This window comes from Leptonotus elevatus, chromosome 1, assembly GCF_054856555.1.
Source record: "Leptonotus elevatus isolate MCC_2025b chromosome 1, RoL_Lele_1.0, whole genome shotgun sequence".
NCBI lineage: Eukaryota > Metazoa > Chordata > Actinopteri > Syngnathiformes > Syngnathidae > Leptonotus > Leptonotus elevatus.
In genome coordinates this window covers 12,819,781-12,836,239 of record NC_141239.1, presented here as the reverse complement: position 1 = coordinate 12,836,239, position 16,459 = coordinate 12,819,781, and the positions used below count along the sequence as shown (strand labels likewise).

The 16,459-nt window shown below is 40.2% G+C and overlaps 1 protein-coding gene across 12 annotated transcripts in view; it reads left to right on the top strand.

Moving 5' to 3' along the window:
• The window catches only part of LOC147180940 (receptor-type tyrosine-protein phosphatase F-like), a 255,476-nt gene that overhangs the window by 173,026 nt on the left and 65,991 nt on the right, over nt 1–16,459 (top strand). For 6 of the 12 annotated variants that reach the window (XM_086074986.1, XM_086075035.1, XM_086075004.1 and 3 more), the window contains 5 exons: nt 16–149; nt 950–1,094; nt 4,812–5,117; nt 6,992–7,185; nt 15,042–15,068. In XM_086074986.1, coding sequence (XP_085931112.1) covers nt 16–149; nt 950–1,094; nt 4,812–5,117; nt 6,992–7,185; nt 15,042–15,068 — 806 coding nt within the window. The remainder of the gene's footprint in view (nt 1–15; nt 150–949; nt 1,095–4,811; nt 5,118–6,991; nt 7,186–15,041; nt 15,069–16,459) is intronic. The other 6 variants (XM_086075061.1, XM_086075025.1, XM_086075012.1 and 3 more) reach the window with 3 other exon arrangements.

Sequence of the window (16,459 nt, the reverse complement as noted above, 5' to 3'; positions counted from 1 at the left end):
TGTTTTCTCTCTCAGTCCCATCGCAGCCGTCGGGCTTCGTGGCTGAAACAGAGCTGGACACTCGTGTCTTGCTTTCCTGGCTGTGGCCCCTCCAGGACCCCATCATCAAGTACGAGTTGCAGTACTGGGAGGCCGGCACAGAAAACAAGGTTAGAAACTAGGGGTGTCAGGCAATTAAAAATTTTAATCGTAATTGATCGCATGACTTCAATAGTTAACTCACGATTAGTCGCAAATGTTATATCTGTCCTAAATACAATAAATACTCTTGTTAGCATAAAAGTGGAAAAAATGTTAAATAGAAATATGGCTGCATCATGTATTTATTGATACAGCATTTTCATAATAATTAAATTGAGTTAAAATTAAAAAGATGTACTGCACTGTAAAAAAACGAGTGTTGAGGTAATTTTTCTGCCACGAGATGGCATAATTGCATTTGTAAGACATTGATGGCAGCTCAGTGCATTTTTCTTTTCATGTCAACAGATATCCAATCTTTAACATGAAATAACTTGTGAAACCCTGCACATTTTTTAAATTGTAAAATACAACTTGACCCCAGTCTCCACAAGTATATGCATTATTATTAAATTTCTTACTGCTAAATTTTGACATGGACGCGTGTCTGCTGCATTGCAACATGAATTCCCCCAGTACAGGCTTTCCAAGCAAGGGGTGGTCATTAATCACGCGTAAAAAAAATGGTGGCATTAAAGGAACTTTAAATTAACTAAAAATTAGCACACTAATTTTGACACCTGTGTTAGAAACACAGATGATTTACTCTGCAAATTGGGGATTTGCCTACGCGTAAACGACTCTAAAATGCATGCAAAGGGTCCTGTGGTTCATTCCTATTGTTCCAATATGTGTTAATAAAATGTCACAGATTATTTCTGTCATTGAATTTTCAACTATTTTGACTCCAAAACTCTGAACTCAACAGATACATGTGACCTTCGATCCGGCCGGCTCTTACGCCGTGGACGGCCTCAAGCCCGACACGGTCTACCGCTTCTCCCTGGCTGCCCGCTCCGAAATGGGCTTAGGCGTCTACACCCAGGCCATCGAGGCTCGCACCGCCCAGTCCAGTAAGTCAGTCATCTTTTATTCTGTTTTATCTTCTCTCTCCCGCCGCTAACCAAATAAAAGTCGCCCGCCAGCCGGCCGAGGTCATCGCTTTTAACACGCAAAGTTGAGTTACTAAAGTGGCAGACAGCGTGGGTTACCGAGTGTCAAAGTCAATTTTAGCACAGCATCAAATGTTGTCTGTGCATCCGCCGTCCTTGTCACCAACACTAACGCTGTCCGTTCATTGGAGGGCCAGGCTCTGTTGTTCAGCGTCAAAGGTAGGTTTTATGTGTCCCCACTACTTATCATCACATCCACTTAGTAAGAATCCCACCATGCATGTACTGCATGAATCCCTTTATGTTTTCTATGGCATTGGCTGACTCATCGTCAATCCCTCAAAGAAGCCCTTGAATCATGTGCGTGGTTAAAAGTGTGAAAAATGTATCAGGCTATTTTACATTTGAAAGAGAAAGAACTACTTTATCTTTAATTTGATCTAGGTTTTCCGCCTCGTCTTTTTTGCGCGCTTGTTTTTTTTTGCCCCCGAGGCACGTGTATTTCCCGTGTTTCCTGATTCGACTTTTGTCAAGAGAATAATATGCGATGGGTTTGAGTGCCTAAATGTAATACAGAAGCTTTTTCTGCTCCACTAAATTGACTTGAACCCTTGAGAGGTCTTTTAATATTCACCGTCATTGTCAAAAATGATCACATTCCCGAAAACTGATGTAAGAATGATAATTTTTTTTGTTTGTTTTGTTTTTTTGCAATTTCAAAATCAAAGGTCACATTTGATGTGTATATTGAGAAAACCTTAAATACACACCATTGTCAAACAGTACTTGTAATCGTGAGACACTTACCAGTTCAGAAGCAAAACTCTGAAGGAAAAAGGTAAAAGGCTTAAAATGTTACTGCATGTTTGAATTGGATAAAAGTAGCACCAACTGATATAAAAATTAAAAACAACATTAATAATGATGCACACTTACTGTATCAGTTAAGTAGTGTAGCACCCTTGCAGAAAACAATTGTGAAACATTGCTGATTGCTTTGAATGAAGATAAACTAGTTCAGGACAAACATTGAAAGTCCAAATTGAATTGTCAACATGTAGGAGTGAAAAAGTTTAAGTTAATGACAAAGGTAAATGTCATCAATCAAAAAATGGCATTTATTCATAGGATGTATTTTGTCGTTAGGACCAAATGTTCTGTCTGTGTTATGTTGCCATTTTGGGCTAATTTATGGAACAAAGGATGATTTAAAAAAAAAAAAAAAACACGTGTCTCCCATAGAATTTCCTTGGGCCTATTCAGACGGATTTCATTCAAATAGCTTGCAAAAAAGGGGAACGGCACAACATGTCCCTTGGGGTTAATTAGTATATCAGCTTCCCATTTGGAGCTCACTGTTCATCGCGCTGCATCTTAAGAAGGACACTTCGTAGGCATGCTCGCTTTATATCCCATCTTATTTCCCCTTTGTGGTGCTGAATAGGTGTTGTGCTGAAGATAGATGCATGCCGTTGTGTTACAATGCATACCTCTGGACTTTGGAGCTTTCTCGCCGTCGCACGCTGTGGCTGTTAATTAGCCGTAACGACTGATGAGCAGCAGCTTCGTCCGGATGCGGCTTTCCATATGTTAGTAAAATCCCAACCGCCGCTACGCTGCTTCTTGGGCAACGACGTGCAAACATCACTTGACACTTGTTCGCGCCCTCGCGCAGTTGTTTGCTCGCTTCGTCGAGGGAGCAGCGGGAAGCAGATAGCAGTTCAGGGCAAATTACATCTTTATGAAAACACTGACCTGTAAAATTCTCTGGGATATTTTATATTCTGCCCCTGCTGTTGTCATTGTTTCACGGTCCCGCGCGTAATATGAAGTGCAACAACACACACTTACAGACACACACACCCGTCCATGTAATAGAACAAAACTCTCAGTCCAGAGGTAGCGTCTTTGTAGTTGAGAAAGCTTTTTGTATTGATATTGCTTAAATTGCTGGGCGAACAATATACTTTTAATGGACAAAAATATTGGGACAAACCCCATTAACCCTCAAAATATGAACCTGTCGTCCCCGACAGGAAACGATGCATGTTTTTTAAATCACCGTAACTCCTGAACCATTAGCTTTCCGGCAGCATTTTGGGGAAGTTCTTTTCTGTCCCAGTGCATCAGGCAAGGTCCAATAAAAGCTACGGACTCTTAACACTATGAACACTTGATATGAATCACAAGCTAGGGCTGTGGAATTAATTGAAACTCAATTACAATTTCAATTATTACACTCCACAATTACAAAATCAACATAATCGTAAAAAAAATACAAATTTTGAGTTGAGTTGTTTAAATTTATACATTTGCACCTTTTTTAAATTTTAAAATAAATAATTGAATCAATTTTGTTTCATCCAAAAGGAACTTGCATAATTATAGTGTTTAATTTTTTTTTTTAACATTTTCTTGTTTTGTACCAAAAAATAAATGATCATCCTACTGCACAGTGCACAAGCTATACTCTAACTTCTAACTCTAAGTTTTTGGCAATATAAATAAATAAATACCTTCTGTTTGGTGCAAAAGGAACTTACATCATTTTTGTATTTCTATTTTTTTTTTTGTCTTAATATTTTTAAATGCTTAAATATTTTTTTGTTTTGTACCAAAAATAATCGTTTGAATAATTGTGATTTCAATTATTGCCAAAATAATCGCGATCATTAGTTTTTCCATAATCGAGCAACCTTATCAACAAGCCTCTTTCACACAGATCCGCATCAGAGCTCACTGCTATGGAGGACTAAAAGTGCCAAAATAAAATAAAATAATACTCCATTAAAAATTTAAATATTTTTTTTATTTTTATTTATTTATTTTATTTTTTTAAAAGAAATAAAAATGTTTAATGTAATTTATTAATTAAATATGGAATTAAATAAACCAATCATTAAATAAATGTCATTAATTAATTAAAATTTCCTATATATATATAATTAATTTATTTTATCTGTCAAACTCGCCCATCAAAGTTAATTGACGAGCGAGTAGATAATTAGGTGCAATTGACGACAACAGCACCAGCGACTGGGACAGTAATTCATACTACCGCAAAAGGCAGAATTTGCTATAAACCTTTTATTTGCCCACAACTAGTGTTGCTGTGATTAGAAAGTTGAATCACAGCTGTACCTGTAGCTAAAAAGCGAAGCGCGGAGAGTCCCTGTACCCAAAATGCACACTTGATTATAGTGCTTTAAATACCTCAAAAGGCAGAAAAATACTGGGTTGACTTTGAACCCTCGTTCCACGTCAGTGCCGTTTATATACAGTAGCACAATTTGTGCCAAATTATCAAATTTGTTGACTCATGCTCCCATTCCGACATTAAGGTTTAGTAGGCAGCAAATTTGACTTTTCACTCCAACCCATGTTGGTGCTGTTAATACAGAGCAGTGAAAAACGGCATTAAAATGCTGGCTTTGAAAGGCAGAGTAAAAGTAACAACAGCTGAAAAGAGCTCAATATTTACCTGGAAGACTCCTTGCTACTTGTCCCAATACTTTTGTTGAATTCCAGCTCAAAAAATGACAAAAGGCTTCCTTTCTTCTTTTTTTTTTACCTTCAGTTTGCTTGTGTTTTTGTTTTTATTTTACGTTTGCTTGATCCACCCCCCATCCCTTCCCTTGTGGTTGTGCTCCCCTACCCCCTCCACACCCTTCCTCGCAGCCCCCTCGGCTCCCCCCCAGGACGTGCACCTGTTCAGCCTCAGCTCCACCAGCCTCAAGGTGAGTTGGGCGGCGCCGCCAGTCGGCCGCCGCCACGGCGTCATCGTCAGCTACACCATCAGCTACCAGGCGCTAAGCGGTGAGGACACGGAGCGCCACGAGGTGAGCGGCATCGGCGCCGCCGCCTCAGTCTACGTCATCCAGGACCTGGAGCGCTGGACCGAGTATCAGGTGTGGGTGCGCGCTCACACCCAGGCTGGGCCGGGCCCGGAGAGCGCCCCGGTGAGGATGAAAACTCAGCCGGATGGTAGGTTGACGCCAGAGATGGCAAAAGTCACTCACTCACAACGTCGTAATGCTTTATATGGTATATAGTTGAGACTGGCAAAGGATACAGAAGTAACAGTAAAAAAGTACAGATTATGAAATGTATTTTTGAGTAAAAATGCATTTTTACTGTTAGTTATATTATAATATTTGTTTTGAGCGAAAGAAAAACGTGCTGGCTTTGTCAATTGAGCAACAACAACAAAAAGTTAAACGGGTAATTTAAAAAAATCTTTATGCACCCACACTAGTCTAAAAACGAAATTCTAATTGATATTGTGTTTGGAAAATGAAAGAAGTAGAAAAGTCCACCAATTAAAAAAAAAAAAAAAATCAATTTCAGTGGGCGGCCATTTTGCCTTGTATTGCTTGCCACTTGCTGTTGACTGAAAATTACATCATAGTGCTCAGGTAAAGACCGTTTTGGGTTTGGTCATGTGACATTTGCAAGCTGAGCCATGATTATTCGTTACCTGAGCCCTTTTAGGCACTGTGATGCCATTTTAAGTCGACATCAAGTGGCCGACCCCTGGGATGTATAAAACGGGTCGATTTTTCCTACTTAATGCAGATTGCACAAATGCAATATTAATCAGAAAATAAATCATATTGTAAAGAAATGTCCCCTTTAACTAATGATACTAACTGAAAGAATACACATTACTTGTACTTTTTCAAGTAACATTGCGATTTTTTTTCTTTTTTTAAGACGCTGTCCCTATTTTGTCACCCCTTATAAGAAATCCCAAGATCTCAATCAATCAATCAATCAAAATCTCAACCATGGTTGACTTTACCTCTCTCTTTTTACATCATCTTTACATTGTCGTCATCCATAGAGGCTGACAAAAAGTAGCAAGTACGGGAAGTAGTCAGGTGTAGAAAATAGAGGTTGAAGTGACTACTTGTTTAAAGCTTGACGTTAATTAATCGCTAGTCAAGGTTGTTGTTTTTCCCATCTCGTCTTCCAGTTGGCTAATTTATGGAGGGCTTTCTACTCATTTGCTGTCATTGCAAACGATTACACTCTGTGGAGCAGCTAAATGTCCTGCTAACAAGATGACACAGTCTTCATATGTCTGTGTGGGTCTATAGCACAAAAATAGGCTGGTTGCAGAACAACATAGCGGTTAGCCTCACTAGCTAGCTAGCTTTGAGATACAATGTCTCATCTTAAAACATGCTATGAACACAAAATGAGACAGGCTTGTTTGTTGAACAGAAACCTGCGCAGGACTTCGTCTAATTACAATAATTATGTTCAGCATATTGGGAGTTTATTTGGTTAGATGCTTGCCTATCAAAAATGTATCTTTACTTGAAACTACTTGGGAAAGACTGTATACTACTGATTGATGCAAATATGATGCAATACTTTTTCTTCCTCTTTTGCTTCTCCTTTGTGTCTCGTTTGTTGATCAATAACAAGCTAATGAGGGGCGCCATGTTGGTTTACTCTCCCCTTTTTCTCCTCGTTTCAACTTTTTAAAATGTATTGCAGGTTATGTCTCATCACCTCGGGACTTGCCTCTTTGTCACTTCCCTCTCTCACTGTTTACACACGTTCCAGGTTCTTAAGTGGAGCACCGCACTCCCTTGCTCCTTCTTCTTCTTCATTTGTTTGCTTCTCCTCAGAGAAATCAGCCTGTAATGAATCTTTTTTGAAGTTCAGCTCATTTTCATGCCGTCACAGCACCCACATGCTGGCCCACATTCTTGCCGGTCCAAACTTGCTGTTGATCCACCGCCAACACTGCTTTTTTTTAATTTATTTTTAAATCAGTCCTTTCTCTCATCAAAGCACGGGGAAAATAGCAAACTCAGCATTTGGTCAACTTTCTTTTTGCCTCCCAGTGCCAGGAGCGCCGCCCCGGAAGCTGGAGGCCGAGGCGGTCAACTCCACCGCCATCCGCGTGACCTGGAAGCCACCGCTGCAGAGCAAGCAGCACGGCCAGATCCGAGGCTACCAGGTGGCCTACACGCTGGTGGAGAACGGCGAGCCGCGCGGGCAGCCCAACATCCTGGACGTGGTCTTGGCGGAGGAGCAGGTACCTCAACTGCAGCTGTGCCATGTCCACTTTTTTCATGTTCACTTCCCTGCTGCTTCCATTGTCTACTAGTTCATGTTTCATTCCACCCTTTGCATACACGCACGCAATTGTCTTTCTGTCCACTTTCCTCTTCCATTCCATTTTCTCTCCACTTATGACATTTGACTTGAAATTGCCTCTCACATTTTTAGAATGCAAAAAAACAAATATTTTGATAGTCTACCTGCAGTGAAATGGTAGCAACACATGTTTTGTGCAAGGATTTTCACATGCACTGCCTTGCGTTGCCACATTTCTAACTAGTGCAACTTAAACAAATTTAATTTACAATGATGCCCGGAAATACGAGTTTATTTGTTCTGGACCTTAAACACATCTCAAATCATCTTTCCCCATTGAAATGGATATAAATGCTGTTAATCCATTCCAGTTACCATAAATATGATTATTTATGGTCATTATTATTATAATGAAAATGACACTATAATATGATATTTAATTTAAAAAAACAACAGTGTTTTTATTAAATATCATATTATAGTTTTTAAAACAAGTAATGACATAACTAAATAAAAGGTAAATAATTGAGTAGTTTTTGCTTCAATTTAATGTTCATTGTGCTGCTCCTTCTGGTGTGCACACCTTGGCTACCCAGGCGCAGTGTACTCGTAGGCTCTTAGTATAGGGCCGAGGGGTGGGGGTAGGGGGGTGGTTGCTGCTGGTTATGAAGTAAGTTGAGTCCACTGACACCATAAATCTCTCGTATGTCAATTTTTTTCCTCGCAAGTTAATAGCTCACATTTCGACAAACTCAAGTCGGGTCACTTGTAAGTCAAGGCACGACTGTACAATGAAAATTGAGCTGCAGTTGATCTTTATAGCAATGTCATTTCAAATGAGCTAAATTGGCAGGCTTGATCATTTGGTAGATGTTGGTATACGAGTCCAGGCTGCTCAGTAGAATATGGCTTTGAGTAAAATAAATAAATAAATAAATGAAATCTACGCCTGTGCTGAAGACAACCACACTTTTTTTTCCACATCCTACTCCATGCTCTGCCTTATTCATAGCATGATGACTATCTTAAGAACCCAATAAACTAGCAACTCTGTTTGTCCTGCCGGCTGCAAACATTAATGGGAACAAGCATTCGCATGCCGCCCTCCGCCGCCTCACCAAAAACATCTCATTTTTCACCCGCGCTCTCTCGCCGGCCTGCGTTTTGGGAGAGCAGCGGGGGTACCGGTCTGCTTCCCCGGAAAATAGACACTGCCGCGCCCTTGAGCGAGGGGGGCTATTAACCCTCATTAGCAATCGTAAATATCCCGCCGTCTTCACCCCATCGCACACTGCCAAGGTCAGCTAAGTAAGTAGGATATTTTTTCACGATAGGAAATGCTTTTGTAATGGAAATTGTTGTTGTGGACAGATGTTGGCATCAAATTATCATCATTAGTTGCAGGACGGCTCGGGGTTAAGTGTGAAGGCTCTGGTTGGATAAATAGCAGGGTTAAGGAATCATATATGGGCAGGGGTGGGCAACTCCGGTCCTCAAGGGCTTAGAGTCCTGCATGTTTTAAATGTTTCCCCCTTTTTAACACACCTGATTCAAATAATCAGCTCATCATCAAGCTCTACAGGAGCCTGATAATGATCCTGGAACTCAATATTGTTTGCAGTCACTTAATATTAGTTTTCCCATCACGTGTGTGACATTCTCACAACTATTCTGTTGTTCTTCCGGGCTTCAGGTTTAGGCGATAATTGAGACCTTTTAAATGAATTGGATATTTATTGTGTTTTAGGTTACCTCTGTCAGTATATAACTTTTTCACTTCCCTTCTCTTTTGAGCCACAAATAAAAAGATGGTGGCATTTTCCTTGAGCGTAAACCTGCCTGGTTGAACTCGACGTGACCCCAACCTGTCGTGCGAACAGTTGTGCCTGACAGCTCTTCTTTGTGCCAGCTCCACACAATTAACACATCTCGCAAATTGCCGTTCAAGTCAGTCCTGACGACGCCTGTCTCACTCTCTCACTGGAAAACCTGTTGTTCCTGCCTCTGGCAATTCTCGATCTTGCCTTCTGTTTCCCTTTTTCTGTTGCACTCCACAAGCCTTTTGCGTCATTCCAAAGCCTTTGCGTGCAAGTCAGTTCCCCTCGATTTAGTCATCTACAGCAGGCGACCTGCATGGGCCTGCCAGGACGTCGACAAAGGGAAAGGACCACACAGCCAGCCAAAAACCCAAGTAACGCTCCAACGGCCGTTTTCTCATCCAACCGTCTCGCCTCACATAGTCTCTCCACCTCACAATCCCCAACTGTTTGCACATAAAACAAGCAAGCACCTGTCATGGGGTTTGATTAATTAAAAAAATAATTTGAAGGTCAACATGGCCCAGTTTAAAGTTACTTTAAAAAAATTATTATTATTATTATATGTAATAAAAAAAATAGTACTCTCACTACTTTTTTGCTTTAAAGTTTAAAAAAAGATTTTTTAATAAAAAATAAATAGAAGGCTATGTGCCTTATATCTTTTATTTACTTATTATAGATTATTGGTTTGATTAAATAAAATTAAATATTGGACACAACACTCATGTTCTGCTGCGGATCAAATTGGTTTTAAAGTTAATTTGAAAAATAAAAAATAAAAAGATTTTTCTTTTATGTATAACCTTCCTGCTATGTTGTGGGTCAAACTGACCCATTTTAAATTTGATCAAACTAAAATGTAAAATATATTTTTTTAGAAACTTAAGTCTATTTTTTTAAAATATATGTATATAATTTTCTGTATTTATAAAAAAAAAAAAAAATCTTATTTGATTATATTGACAATGACACAAATATGTATGAAGTGAGGCAGAAATATATTTACACACTTGATTGACAGCGGGTCACATTGACCCAAGAACAATTTTGGTGTACCAAAGAAACAAACTTAACTGGCAGGTTAAAAGCATTATTTGACTTTATCTAACGTGTCACGCAAACCTTGTGCGAATGAATGGCGAATTCCGTCTGCATCGCTATCACCTTCTCCCTCGCCTCTTATCTTTGGTTGCCGCTCGCCTCCTCACGCTTAGCGGCAATGCTACAAGGACTGCTCTGTGTGTGTGTGTGTGTACGTGGGCGCTACAAGCACCTCTTTTCCAGCCCCTGCCCACACAGTATCCTCATTTCCGTGCTAATTTTAAACCAAGAGGCCAGCGCTAACAGCGCCTCGCTCTCGACCCCTTTTTTTGCGACCGTGACGGACGGGGGGTCCACTTCCATTGCTTTGCACTTTGGGTAACCTTTAGGCAGTTATTACCTGCGTTAAAAGCCCCTTTTTGACTGTGCAGTACCTACTCTGTTCTTCTCGCTAGCGCTTTATTATGAGCAAAAAGGTTACCCGGAGTTCCAAACGTGACAATGGTGGCACACAGATAGAAATAAACATGCATGCTAACATCAGCTTACCCTGTGATTTAGCTCTGGAGGCCACAGACTCAACTTTGCTACTTTAGCGCTCCATTTTCTAGCTGGCCCACTGTTGGAAATATGCAGCTCAAAATGAAACATGCATGCTAATGTTAGCCTATGCTGTTGCTGCACTGTCATGCTCCACAGTCTCCTTTTAGCTGCAGTTGTCCGTTTTATTTTCTGCTCTACGACTGCTAGTCAACTCGGCAGTTTGTAATATTTGAAGCTAAGCAGCTAGAAATGAGAAAAACTCACCAACTAACGCAAGCTTACCTCGTTGCTGCAGTATTGTGCGCCACAGTTTCCGCTTTGCCCAGCTGCGCATTTTGTCCGACCACTGCTGGTTGCTGGTTGGTTGAGCCGATTTGTAACGTTTGCAGATACTGCTCTTTTTGGTGAAGACAGCCTTATCCACCGGGAGGCAGTATAATACAGTCATTCAGAGACAAACAAAGAATAATAAACTACTTCCATTTACTACTGCAAGCAACTCAGTAAGACGCTGTCCATATCAACCACAGCGGACTTGAAAATAGTATTTTAAACTAAAAACAAGTAATATTGACTTTTTTCAAGCTGTAATAAATAAAACTATTTTCTTGAAATACATAAGTATTTATTTATGTTTGGCTAACTTAGCCTGAGTGTCAAGCAGGGAAGCAACAAGTTCCATTTTTATTGTCTTTGGTATGACCCAGCCTGGGATTGAACCCATAACCTCCAAGTCTGAAGGTAGGCACTCTACCACTAGACCACTGAGCAGGTTCTGGAAAAAAATAACGAAACTGACCGCTTAAAGGGCTGTTGCACTTTTGTCCGATTTTTTTCTTCATGCTTTCATACTATTTGTTCCATTTATCTTATTACTAGATTATGCATAATCTTAAAATGAGAAAATTCAATATATTTTTGATGTTGATTAGTTGTCATCTTAAAATGTGGAAAATGCTTGTTTTAAGCCTCACAGTACTTAAAACTGGCTGTTAATACTCAATGCCAAGACTGCTTGATCAAATAAGATATAATTAAGTAATAAGTGTCTTAAAATAAGGACAATGATCATGTCTGACAATTTCATTTTAAGTAAAAAATAACTTGTCAAAGCAAAATAAGCATATTTAGGTTACATTTAAGAAATTATATCTTACTTAAGATTTCAGTTTTTGCAGTGTAATATTCATTTTTCATAGCAGATAAAGATGGCTGTGATTATTGTATCTGTCAACATGTATTTCTCCACCGTTTTTTATTAAAAAAAAAAAAGAATTGTTGTTTCTAAAATCGCGACTATCGATGCTAATCATTAGCATGTCAGTGTTTTGCATTGCTTGTTAGCATTAAGCCAAGTGGACTTTGCTAGTGTAGCAAAATTGAAGCCTTATGTTCTGATGAATTACCCACACTGCTGCTTATTGTGAAATGAGTTGACTTGAGTTCACTGCCACCATATAACGCTCATATCTCAAATTTGTCAAAGCAAAACATTTTTGCAATGACGTCTCTTACTTTGAAAAACACCTAAGTTTGGTCACTCAAAGTATCCCAAGGCCCCACGATATAGCAAAATAAGGACAAGCGCAATGTTAGAGGGGAGAGCTTATGAAGGTGGTCAACCCGGGTGCTAAACTGAATTAGAATTGGCAGGCGCGCACCATTGCACTTTATCATGCGCTTATCAGTGACAGCCATCGGGAAATGGTTTGCTTTGTGCTTGAATGCGTCAGCCCGTCTGTTTCTCTATACTTACTGCCCATGTTTGCCCACATTTAGCACCCGCTTTCTCAGCTCCATTTTGCTTGACCGTTCATGCGTTTGCGCACTTCACGCGTGTTTGTGTGCTGGCTCTTGCATGTGTGTGAGTGCGTGCGCGCGTTTCGCTTCACTGCCTCAGATAGGAGTTGAATAGAAATGGGAAAAAAAGAGCACCTCAGCCGGGTTTCACTCCATCACTCATGACAGCTCCTTCTCTTCCACATCACTCGTCACGCCGCCGCCACCTCGGTCTCATTTTGATAGCTGCAAATCTCAGTCAGTGTCATCACATTTGCATCCATCGGCAACGCTGACACTTAGCGGCTCGTCGTGGCGTTGGAAATATAAGTGTGTGCCAGGGTAATTTAAAAGGCTTGCCGAGAATTGAGAAAAGACGAGATTCAAGCGGAGACGTGAAGCTTAAAAGGAAACAAATGAAGCAGTTTGGTACTGCGCTTCCGACTGAAAGGTGTTCCTTATATTTTGCTTGCTTGAAACGGATACAGTAAACCCCAGCTATTTGTGCGGGATACGAACGGAGCCCAGCCGCAAACAGCAAAAAACAAGAGTAATTGAGGCCCCCCTAGAAATGCTTAGAAATGCCCAGATCAGTGGTTCTCAAACCTTTTTTCACCAAGTACCACTTAAAAAAAGTATTTTGCTCTCAAAGTGCCATTCTCATGACCATTCACCATATTTTATACTATTGTTAGCCACTTTGTACTCGAACGCGCACCATGAACGAGCCTGACAGATGTTGCGGTTACGTTTTGGGCCAGAGGTGGCAGTCGTGAGTAAAAAAGTGACAAACTGCACAAAGATCCTTTAAAGCATATTGCACATAAAAGTTGAATAAAAAATCTACCAATATCAAAAATGGTTTTTCAAGGTTATATTGAACGCAATTAAGTTCAATAAAACTGAACTCTTCTTTTGTGCACCACTAGAGGGAGCCTGCAAACCGCCACACTTTGAGAAACACTGACCTATTATTAATTTTAAGAGTTTTCCATAAATATACCACAAACAAGAATTTTAAAACACTTAAATATAATATAAATGTATCATTGTTTTTTTTTATTAAATGGCATACAAATGATTTGATATGGGGAAGAAAGAAAACTGCATCAAAAGTGTACATCAACGAACAACCCATGCTACACTTGGCTCCTCCCCGGCATGCAAAGATGTTCATCTTTTAGTCAAGATCTATCACTTTGACATACTTCTTTGGCACTATTGGTGAGGATAAAACCGTAAATAAGTACATTCATTTGTGAATAGCGAACAGCAAATGGACAAGGGTCCACTGTACGCCCATACTGATTTGTAACATCTTAACCAATTTTTAAGATGTGAGAGACCCCACTCATGATGCATATAAAAAAAAAAAATCCCTACACGTGATTCCTGCTTTTACAATGTGTGGCGTAATCCAGAAGACCAACAATGAATAAATATTATATTTTGGAGCTTAAGTGTATATGCAGTGAAATATCAAGGGAATGTAAACTGGTGTAAATAATAGCCCAAAATTACTCATATTCATAAAGATTTAATTCAGGCTTAGGTAGCTGCCTGAAAGGGCTGTTATTGAAATCAAAATGGTAAACTGTTATCAATATTGGTTTATATACAGTACAGTTAAGTCCCAAATGATCGATATTCAGCCATTTTGGGCCCAACTAGTGTGTGTTTCAATCTGATTTCAATGGAAGCCTGCTTAAAACTTTAACTATTTGGGCCTGAGCTACAAGTAGGTGAATATGGCTCATTTGGGGCTTAACTTTACAGGCTACCATTATATGTACACCAATTTGCATAATAATTCAATGACAGCCCATTTAGTCAGCCAACTAGTTGGGCCTATAGTCTTTGGCTTCACCTCATTTTAAGTCAAATCGTACCACCCCGCTTGGGTTATTCAGCTGCGGTTTTCTCCCGTTTAGTCAATCCAACCGCTCCCCGGACCCCAACATTCTCAAGTCCTCACCGTGACCTCCCGACACCGCCCATCAGTGAACTCGGCCCACGAGTTGTTGAACTATGCCGCGAGTTTTCGGTAAATGGCAAGCGTTGGCATTCCGCACGGGCGGTTTTTGATGTCGGGGCACGGGTACAGTGGCGCTGGTAATAAGATTTCACGCTCGGCGTCGGAGCCGGCAGCAGGAAATGGGCTTTCGCGTCCCCCGGGAATCTCCCGGGGCGAGCAAAGGAGAACTTTTGGAAAACATATTGAAATGTAATGAATAAAAAAAGGGTGCGAGGGAACCTCTTTTCCTCCTGAAACGTCCGTTGCAGTTACAGCTGATAGAGATTTGTGGCAACATGTTTTCTTAAGATTGATAGGCAGATGGGAAAACAAGGCAGTGCATCATAACAGCAGAAAGTTTCACAATCATTCCCGACCTTGACGACACACATTCAACTTTTTTTTACTGCCTCTCCTCTATCACGCTCTCTCTCTCTCGCTGCCGCATCCCCTGCACGACACCTACATTCATCTGTCTCGCGGCGGAAAAAAAGCCCAAGCGCTTTTTTTCCCGTGCCTGTTGTTGCCTCTTGACTCATTCTCCTCCTCCGTGCACCCCACCCTGTGTCCTGTGTGTCTTGTCTTCTCTCCCATCAGTTCAATATTACGGAGTTCACCGAGCATGTGAGTAAGCCTCATGTGTGCTGCTGGGTTGTTGTTTTTTAACAGGGTCCCAATCCACAGTTTGGGGGTGTTTTGTGTGTTTGTGTTGAATGTGTGATTGCGTGCGTGCCGTGCCTTAAATGCATTTGATTTGTGTTCTCACTTCACGCATTACAACCACAGCAAGAGATGTTCACTCATAAGACTTAGGATGGGCACTTGAGGAAATTGGGGAAATGAGTTCGAGATGGTTGAAAATACTAAATGGTATTTATAATAGCAATCAAAAAAAAGACTAGAGCTGCGGGTATAAAGGGCCCTCACAGCCCGGGCCACTTTGGGGTACTTGTAGGTTGGGGTAGTGGCACATTGGAAGCCGAATTTAGTTGAAAATGGCATAATAAACCTTAACATATGGATTTTTTTTTTGCCAGGTGTGATGAGTGTGTAAAGCTTTTTGGTCAATGATAAAGACCCTCAAAAATCAGCGTCCTATTTTATTTTCCCCCATTGGCATTGTTTTAAAATAGAGGGCATCATAAATAAATAAATACAATTACATATTTATGAATTGTTCTGATGTCACTGAACATTTTGAGTGGTGGAAAGTAAAATTTTATATTCATAAATAAAATAATAATAAAATAAAATATTCATAAATGACTTTACAAGTTATCACGTATTTTGTCTTTCATCGCAAAGAAAATATGAAGCACAAAATATGATGCCCCGCCCCCGTCATATAGTATTTAGAAAACGCACGTTCTTTTCCCCCCTGTTGATGGCCCAGGTCTTGACATGGTCCAGGCCAAGATTGAAGTCAATTGGACCAAACGGGCAGGAGAAATGAGCAAGCGTATGCCCCCTGTAAATGTTCAAAAATTGGCAAAAATCTAACATTCAAATTCATTTGTAGCTCACTTCCTGTTTATTTAAGCATATGGGTCCGAGACTTTTTTGTAGGTCTTGGACTCCCTCAAATACCAATTTTTTTTCGTAGATCTTGCTTAAACGTACAACCGGGGCTGCTTCGTTAAAAAATTCTAAGGGGGCGCTAGTGAGTAATTCTTGCAAAAATCACACAATACACGATCAAAGAGTGCTCATTTTGCCAGGCTGGATGTGTGTGCCAAGTTTCATGAGTTTCTGTGCATGTTTAGGCCCTCACAATTGGCGTTGTTTTCCCTGATGAGTCTTGTTTTAACAAAAGCATAGTAATCAGAAGTAGTGACCTATTGGCGATTAGTTCAGGCCCAACTATTTGTTGCCTAAAACGGCAGCCACTCAGACTTAAAATAAAAGATAATTGGCATATTTCTGTATATGCAATTCGGAGCCAAACTATTTATATCCAATTACTGTAGTTCAGGCCCTACTATTTAGCTGCATGAACGCAATGACATTGAAATTCA